Here is a 9,454-nt window from a genome sequence, read left to right as displayed (position 1 = left end):
CTGCATTTTCTATATACACCAAAAGAACATATTCTTGGTTCCACAGGCCATGGAGAAGGCAGTTACTATCTGCAACAAGGTTTACAATGTCTGTTTTTAATGGAAACTAAGAATGGCATGATCTCCCATAAAACTACACTTACATTTTTTTTAAATTCTGAGATTACATCTTCCTTTCTTATTTCATGAAATGATTGTAACAGTTTGAGGTATTTTAGGATCTTACTTGATAAAACAAAATTTTTGAATAACTGTATTTTCTCCTAGTCACAATTTTATTTGTACCGTTCATACAAAAATGCAGATCTGTGAACCAGGGTTCTCATGTGTTATATATATATATATATATATATATATATATATATATATATATATATATTTGATGGACCTTTATTTTATTTATTTGTATGTGGTGCTGAGAATCGAACCCAGTGCGTCACGCATGCTAGGCAAACGCATTACCAATGAGCCACAACCCCAGCTCCTCTTGTGTATTCTTATTCATTTACTTGTTCCAGTGGTTTGGAGATTTTATTAAACCTAAGAATTACCTAGGACCTTGTTAAAATGTAATTCCTTCCCCCCATCTCCCCAAAGATATTCTGGCACCAATACCTAATTCTTACTTTACAATACTAGAGATACATTGTGGGTGAACATTATTAAAAACAAGGAAACTTATTCACTTGTTATGCACTTCTCCCCAGAAATTTTGAAACTTGCCAGATATTCAGTTTCTTCAATGAAAGGGGCACATCTTAAGTTTCATAGGTTTAAGGCTTGAGCAAATAAACCAATTATCACCTTATCTCCGTAAAGTTCCAAACAATTTACAAAGTGGATTTTCTGGTTGTTCAGAACTTGTAATTGTCTGTATGATCTGGAGTGCTACCTCTTCTTGCTCCAGAGTCTCAAGACAAGTGCTCAGGGCCATTCTGTTGAATGTTCTATTAAGCACAAGGATGGGTTTAACCGCTAAATTTTAAATGAAATGACAGCTTTTCAGTTTGCCTCATAGTTCTGTCCCATTACTTATTACTAGAAGTATTAGTTTTGATTTTGAGACTGCCATATAAAGAGCAAAGTAACCACTGGTGGTTGAGCTGGAGGGCAGGACTGGACGAGGCCGGCAGGTTCCTGCAGTGCCCAGGCCTGCACGGAAGCGCCCAGCAGAGGATACTCGCTTTTCCCCGCCCGGCCAGAGGGATGAACAGAAAGAGCTCCCCCGGGGCATTGTGTGTGAGCTGGGCCCAGAGATAGCAGGCCCAGGGGGGTAGCTCCGCCGCGGGAAACAGGACACGCCTCAACCAGGGCAAATTCCCGGCCTCTTCTGGCCACAAGCCAGCAGTCGCTGCTCGCCACCTCTCTTCTCTGCTGTCGCCGGACCGCCCCGCCGGGTCCCGAACTCGTCCGCGCCTTGGCTCGCGGCCCCCGGGCCCTGGGTGCTGGCGGCGCGGTTAGGACCGGACGGATGTGGCGCATGCGTGGTGGCGCCACCCGGCGCGGGAGCTGTGGCTGCGGGGACATAGATGGGCCAGGCCGCCCGGGCCGGGTTCCGCAGCGTGGCGGAGGCGACGGGAGTTGGCGAGGCCGTGCGGGTGGCGCCCGACAGCAGCTGGAGGAGCGTTTCGCGGACCTGGCAGCGAGCCACCTGGAGGCCATCCGCGCGAGGGACGAGCGGGACCGGCAGAACGCGAGGCTGCGCGAGGAGAACGCCCGGCTGCGGCTCGAGAACCGGCGGCTGAAGCGCGAGAACCGCAGCCTCTTCCGTCAGGCTTTGCGGCTCCAGGGGGAGGGCGGCGACCGGATGGCCGCAGAGGCGGCCCTGGGTCCCCCGGAGGCTGGCACGAACCGGAGGGAGAGAGGTAGTCGCCGTGAGGAAGAACCAGGCAGCCCCAGGGCCCTGAGGGCCCGGCTGGAGAAGCTGGAGGCCATGTACCGCAGGGCCCTGCTGCAGCTGCACCTCGAACAGCAAGGGCCACGCCCGCGTGCGGACAAGGAGGAGCCGCCTGTGCAGGAGCCCGACTCTAGCCTCTGTTCCCGGGGCCCGGCGCCCCCAGGGCCCTGGCTGTAGCCTCGGGCCTCAGCCGGGAGAGGCGGGGCGTCCCTAGAGCCCCTCCTTCTGCGCTCGCTGCTTCCCCACCCTGCACTGCTGGACCACTGAGCTCAGTGCCTCCAGCCCACCACCTGACACTTCCGGTGGCGCCCTGCCTCTGCCCGCGGGGTCCTGCCAGTGTCTGGGCTCTGGAGCCCCCATGTGTGTGGGCACCTGCTTCTTGGCCCTGCTGGTTCCACCGGAAGAGGCCCTGCAACAGAAGCGCGGGTTTTGAAACAGCAAGAACTGGTTCCTGGAAGTTCTTCCTAATTCATGAACCTTTCTATGTGTATTTTTTGTTTCTCAATAATAATTCTTTGAGGGCTGAATAATGCATCTTGAGTTGGTCGAATTTGATGTTCTTTCTTTAATCCACTAAAGCCGCCAGTTATTATTTCTTGTGTGGCCAATACTTTTGAGTGTGTGTTTTTATAAATAGGTATTCAATGGGTATCCCACGAAGTATTACCTTTTTATAAAGAAGAAGATGATATTTATGACTTAGAAATTCTTGTCTGCCCCTGACTTAGTCCGCATACATTTAATATATACTGATTTGTTTCACCCCAGAGAATTTTTAAGTATATTCCTATAGGTAATCCTTTGAACTGGTAAATAAAAGTAGTCCATTAAAAATAATCTAAAAGCTTCCCATGACTATTATTTGAAGTGTGTTAAAATTTTATATGTGTCTTTAAGAGATGTATAGCTTCCCTATTTTAATATCTAGATTTGGTTATCCTTTGTAAGGTTTTTTTTTGTTTGTTTGTTTGTTTTTTTACTTTATGTAACTGATCTTTTAAAATAATGTAAAGATTAGTTCATCTAAGCATTTTTCATTATTGCATTAATATTAGAGGTTGACCAATGTGTAGCTAATTTGTATTATTTTAACTGTTTAACAGCTTTTAAGAAATTGTAAGTTACTTGTACATCAAAAACACCCAAGTGGAATCATTTTGGTTTTCATCATGGTTTTTGTAGTGGCCAGGAAAAAGAGATTAATAACAAAACGTTCTAAGATCACTTTTTTTTGCATTTTGTTCATGAATAACACTTTGGCCTACTAAGTAGTGAAGAGGATAACTTTGTACCTGATAAAAACTATAGAGGCAAAAAGTGTGACCTCTTTTTTCACCCATCGTAAAGGTCATGGTCAATACTTCTATAATTAAATACAGGCTAACAAGAAAAAAAACATGGCAAATTTATCCAATCTAAATTTTAGGTAACACAAGAGCCTTTGGAAATTAAAATTAAAAACTCAGTGAAACCTGTGTTTATGACTAGATGGGAGGAATGGACATCCCTGTAGAATTATGATTTCATGAAAAGTGTATGACCTATTGGTTATAGCCTGGAAAGACCTGTATGGTATCTTGGCTTCTCTATATGGCATTCTTTCCTTGGGCTTAAGGACAAGACCCCTTCTAGAGTTAAGAGTCTCTTGACCTACTATCAGACAAAACAGATCAGAGAATTTCTTTATGGCCTGCTCCTGAGCAGAAAAGGATGAGAAAGTTTGAAAATATATCTACATTTTGTAATTGAGGTAAAGCTGTTCTAGTTTCTATGAGCTGCCTTGGGAAAAGCAAGTTCTACTTTGAATAACCTGCCAGGAAGAGAGCAGCAAACAGGGAAAGAAACATAGGAAAAAATTCAGAGACCACTTCTTCCAGGGCCCTCTAGTTCACAAATTACTAAGCATGATAAAGCATCATACTTTGGAGTATTGTTTTCTGAGCCTCATGGATTTAAGAGTATTTAAGTAATGAAAAGCATCAGGGAAAATCAAATGATGAGTAGAGCTGGTTACTACATATGGCATAGAGTATGTGCTACACATGGCATAGCCCAAAAGTTCAGAGTATTTATTGCAATGCAAATAATTATTACAAACCAACGTGCAATGGAAACTCATTTTTGTTATTCTTCTACTTTGAAGTATTGAAAACACTTTCCATTTTGCTTATAGATGATTGATACTCAGTTTTGAATATTTAAATTGTCCCTATGGCCAAAATATAGAAGCAACTTGGCAAGAAAAGGTAAGTATATGAAAATTAATCCTATGCCCCTTTACTTCATTTTCTAACTGGGAAACAAAGTAAAATATTTTTAGAAGACAGTTTATTTACCCTACTGCTATTTAATTGTAAATTAGGGTTAAATTTGTTAATTTCTTTAAGCTTTAGTTTTCTCATTAGTAAAAGGACTATAGCATCTACCTCAAAATGTAAAAATTTTATTGAGATAAGCAAAATGCCTGCTTCAATTTAAGTGCTCAATTGGTGAGACTTGCAGTTTAAAGCACGAAAATTGAAAATGCATATTTTGCTTAACATTTTGTATTGCATTCTCGATTTTGCTTGTATATGACTTTATGAGTATTATCAGACATGTAAATTTTGACTATGTTGACATTTTTCCTTCCTCATAAGCAAACAGGAGAGATAAAACCTTATAAAATAAGGGGTAATTTAATATAATGTTCAAAAATATTTGCCACTTGTTACAAAATTGTGAATATTCAACAACTAAACAAAGTAGTTGGTTGTATAGTCTTAAATACTTTGTCTAAAAATTGTTTACAACGTAAGTCTGATTGAATATTAAATTTGTTAAATTTACTGGTGAAAAAAATTTTGTAAAGCATTGAAGTGCACCCTCACAGAGATTACTTTTGAGCTTAATTCCGTAACGGCATTAAAAATTCTGAGGGGAATTGCCATAGAAGGTGCATCAAGGCTAATATATATTTCAAATTTGATGATGTTTTCCAGGGTAACCAATAAAGTCATATGAAAAATGTTTTGTTATATTAAAGTATGTTATTAGAAAGTTTAGTCTAGGATCAGTTTGATCTAAAACTAAAACTGTAGTTTGCCATTTTCATAATTTCAGATCAGTTTTTCAATAAGACAGTTTACAATTTTTATAAATAAAATCCAAAAATATGTGTCTTAGCAAACAAATTCAATGAGAAGAATTGGCATTTTACATAGCATTTTTATAGCTGCTACTCACAAAAAGTATTTATCTTTTCCTTTATAAAAGTTAGGATATGAATCAAAGGAATAAAAATAAGTACTTATATAGCTCATAGAAGAAATGGCCCTTGCTAAACTTCTTAAGTATTATAAATATTTGAAAAATATTTGAAAACATTTGGTCTTCTTTAAATACTCTCACATAATATTGCCAATTCATAAATATTCCAGAATGAAACTAACACCCAATTATTTAATAAATTGAATTAATAATATATACTAACAAATGTTAGCAGCATGATCTTGATTCCAGTGTCAAAGACTATTTTCTGTTTTGCTAAAGGGAATAAATTTTACTGAGAATTTGTTACAAAATCTTCAGAAAACCTTCATGAATGACATAATTTATTTATACTTCTATTTAGTGATAAATTAACTACAAATTCTGTTTTTCCTACTATAATTTTATTTTCATCTACCTGTCTTGTCTGCTATAGATAGTATACACATCTATTTATACAACAAAAATGTTTAATATCAAGGAAAACATTTTAATTATATGTATAACTGACTATTAGAATTAACCATTGCTAAAATTTCAAATTTTAAGGCCTAAGTTACGTTTATTCTATCTCAATGATCAGAATTAAACTATATCTTGAGATATTTAATTCTTGATCAGAATTAAATTATATGTGTTTAATCCATTACAGATATTATGTATTATGAAATTCATATTCAGAATCTATTTATTTCCCAGTATATAGTTTGTATAGTTTGGATACCAAGGTTTAGACTCTGGAAGTTGGTCTCCACTATGGTGGCATTAATAGGTGGTAGAACCTTTAAGAAGTGGAGCATAATAGAAGGTGATTGGGTCATCAGAGTCATATCCTCCAAAGGGCATATATTAACTAGTGACTTTATAATTGTTCCTAATTTTTTTATTTGCACTAAGTTCCTGGAATATCAAATAGAAAGATACTGAAATTCAAAAATTAAAGATGCGCACATGCCCGTGCATGCACATAAATGTATATACACATAGATAGGTGAATTTTCAATGTAGTATCCATTTCCTTTGATGTAAGTGACATTGTATATTTTAAAAACTTTTAAAAAGTCATTTATGTATATGAACAGGTATTTTTGTTTGAATATGTATAACTTTTAAAATAGAAATATAATGTGTTTGCTTTATAGATTGAAAAAAATTGGCATTTTCATTCCCATATGTACTACCCATATGGGTATAAACTCTAAGACATTGCTTAAAATAAATAAGGAAATATATCTACTAAATTTTGTAGAGGGCATTCCTATAATTATAAACCATCTCTGAAAATTGTATGTCATTAAAATATGGTTTTAATAGCCTCTACTTAGTAAACATTATTCTATTTCATATGTAAATCTAAATGTATAACTTGAGGGGGAAATGATTTCTGTTCATCTTATTTTTAATGGACTAAAATTCTGTAATTTTAGAGCTGAAAGAGTTCTTAGAGGGTTTTACCTGTGTCCTTCAGAAATTTTTGTTAACAAGTTAACTTTCAAGGGATCTACATTTTACATGGTACTCTACTAATGGTCAGATTTCATCTTATCCAAATTTAGCATGCAGTTTTCTTTATTCAAGCTTTCTCTAGAATACAGTGCTGCTGGGAAGTGTGCTGTGACAGTTTTCAAGAATTTTTAATGAGAGTTAATTTGAATGCTCAAGTTCTAAAATATTAATGATGTTCAAGAGAACTCTTTAGCTCTAAAATTTAGACTTTTGTCTTCTGAATTGAAGAATTAATTAATGTTCTACCTTAAATATAATTCAAATTTTAATAAATATAATGATATAAAGAAGACTTTGATGTATACATTTGCTCTTTTACATATGTAAATGCCTATTGAGGCTTGAATTTCTCAGTGTGACTAAAAGTCTTAATATGCTGAATAATTAAATAGTATAGCTTATATTTATTTCTCATATTTTTCTCAGTATCATTTTGTTAAACATAATTTCTCTAATCATAACTGATTTCTCGTGTTCATTTTCATTGTGTTCCCAGATTAAATGTGTGTTTCAAAAGTTTCAAGAGCATTATTGGATGATGGAAGAATACTATTATAATCTTATTATAGTTATAATTAAAAATATTAGTTTAAATAAACTGTAATTATCTTGTTAATATTGATAATCCTATTTTCTATTGCTGTTTATTCTGTTTCTTCACATTTTGATCTATGTTCTTCAAGACAACATGGAAATAAAAGGCAAAGGCTTACAGAAAGATGAGGACAGAAACAAGTAGTTGAAGAAAGTTGGTTCAGAATAGAACGGAGATGATAATATAGGTCAACATAATGCCTACTTTTCATATAATCCTCACATCTCAGAAAGAGAGAGCTTTAGCCACTAATCCTGTTCATGAGGTCTTCCCATTTGTGGACCAATTACCTCTCAAATGCCTCACCTCCCAATTCCAGCATATTGGGATTAGGATTTCAACATATAAACTTTGAGAGGAACATAAACATCCAGTCCATTACATAGAATGTAGGCAGATATTTGGGCAGGAACTGGGTTTGCTGGCATAGGAATCATTTAGATCTTTTTTTTTTTTTTAACTCCAAAATATTTTTAGTGAAATGCTATATTAATCTCCCCATTAAGATACTAACATATATGCAATATGTTTGCACTATTTTCTTTGTATGACTCAGCTAAGAAAACATTTGAATCCACCTCTGTCAACTGTCCATGTAAAACTTTTATCCCCATATCTTTAACCCTGTATCAACAGATTTCAAAAAGATGGTAAACTAAAGGAAGAGTGCACTTCCCAGCAGTTACTTAGCACCAAACTTAAAAAAGTGGAAATGCTATTCCTTAGCAATGTAGGTAACTAAGGGAACTCACTGAAATTGAAAACTAGACAGTAAAAGAAACGATACAGACACAGACCCTCAGAAACTTTGAACATAAAATAAGATATAATATGTTAGAGATGGCACCTGCTTGGCTAGGAGCAGCAATAGCAGAAGCACAGGCAAGAGGCAAAAGTATGGCAGAAAAAGGAAAAAAAAAAGTCCTTGAGGAACTGTGGACTAGAGAGGGAGGCTGATCTTTATGGACCCAGAGGCAGTGGGGGAGGTTGTTGAGTGAAAAAGCAACCAAAATTGCTTGGCCTGTGGGCAGATAGTTGGGCAGGAACTGGGTTTGCTGGCATAGGAATCATTTATCAATGCTGTGAGGCTACCATCAGAGACAGGAGTTTGGGAACTCATAAAGGAAGTTGCTAGCAGACCCATCAGTACCTTAGTATGAGCCCCAGAGTCTTCCTGGACCATAGTGACTGAGATAGGTGTAAAGAAAACTGTGCTGAGTGCATACAGCCACATCCCTTGGTTCCTGGTGCTCCAGACATCCCACAGAGATCAACGTCTCCTTGTCAACAGGGGCATGTATTAAATATCAAAAAAACCAAAGACAGAGTTTCAAGGGTCAACTAAGACCAAACCCCAGCTGCTGCAGCTTTCAATTTAGAAGTCTGCACCAACCACACTACAAGAATATACAATTTGTCAGCATTTACTAGTCTATCCCAGCCTATACTAGGAGATGGGAAGCTGAGAGTTTCTACAATCAGCATTGGCTCTTAGACACAATGACTGGCAGCTAGGTGAGGAACACATGAATTTAACAATCCTTAGTCCTTCACCCAAGGGTTATAGACCCCAGAAATAAATACAAAAAATGAAAATTTATTCTTGTCACCAGTTTTGACCCACTCAGCATAAACGTTTGTTTTTTTGTTTGTTTTCCTTAAGTGTTTCTACCTCCCCATATGTATCCCTATTTTTTTTTACTTTTTTCTTTAATCTTTAAAAATTCTTTAAAATCATTTTATCATATTTTCTTATTTTTTAACTTTTTAAAAACATTCTGTAAGATTGTGTGTATGTGTGTGTGTGTCCCACTGTACCGATAGGTTCAAATATATGTTACTATAATTTTACTTTCATTTTAGTTACTTTCTTCTTCACTTGTTAATTGTTTAGCTTTGCTTTGAGTAGGTGGTACATAATTATATGTAGATCTGTGTTATTTTGATCTTACATTTGTTTGTACCTTGTTTTTTGTCCCTCTTATTGCTGCTTCTTCACTTTTGACATCCACTAATACTCAAAATTTCCTGTTCCCTCTTCTCCTGCTTTTTTAAAAATTACATTTTGTAATTTTTGTATTCTTCCTCCTATAGCTGTCATCACTACCTTTCATCTGTTCACTTTTCAAATATTTCAGATGTTCTCTTGCCTTCCTACCCCTCTATATTCCCTTCACTTAAGAAACGATACTCCCATTAAAATAATT

General features: G+C 36.9%; 1 protein-coding gene across 1 annotated transcript; it reads left to right on the top strand.

The window, feature by feature from the left end:
• Nucleotides 1-1,131: 1,131 nt before the first annotated feature.
• On the top strand, nucleotides 1,132-7,277 carry Tusc1 (tumor suppressor candidate 1). The gene has a single exon (XM_058586396.1). It carries the CDS (start codon nucleotides 1,472-1,474, stop codon nucleotides 2,072-2,074), a length of 603 nt encoding a protein of 200 aa, XP_058442379.1. The 5' UTR covers nucleotides 1,132-1,471; the 3' UTR covers nucleotides 2,075-7,277.
• Nucleotides 7,278-9,454: the final 2,177 nt, after the last annotated feature.

This window comes from Marmota monax, unplaced genomic scaffold (genome assembly GCF_021218885.2).
Source record: "Marmota monax isolate L192 unplaced genomic scaffold, Marmota_monax_Labrador192_F-V1.1 WCK01_AAM20220418_F8-fsc00033, whole genome shotgun sequence".
NCBI classification, from domain to species: domain Eukaryota; kingdom Metazoa; phylum Chordata; class Mammalia; order Rodentia; family Sciuridae; genus Marmota; species Marmota monax.
Note: the sequence above shows the minus strand (reverse complement) of the source record. Positions and strands in the feature narration are given on the sequence as shown.

Bases quoted from the DNA above. Each gene is read 5' to 3' on its own strand.
- Tusc1 (XM_058586396.1), top strand. From the start codon at position 1,472: ATGTGGCGCATGCGTGGTGGCGCCACCCGGCGCGGGAGCTGTGGCTGC.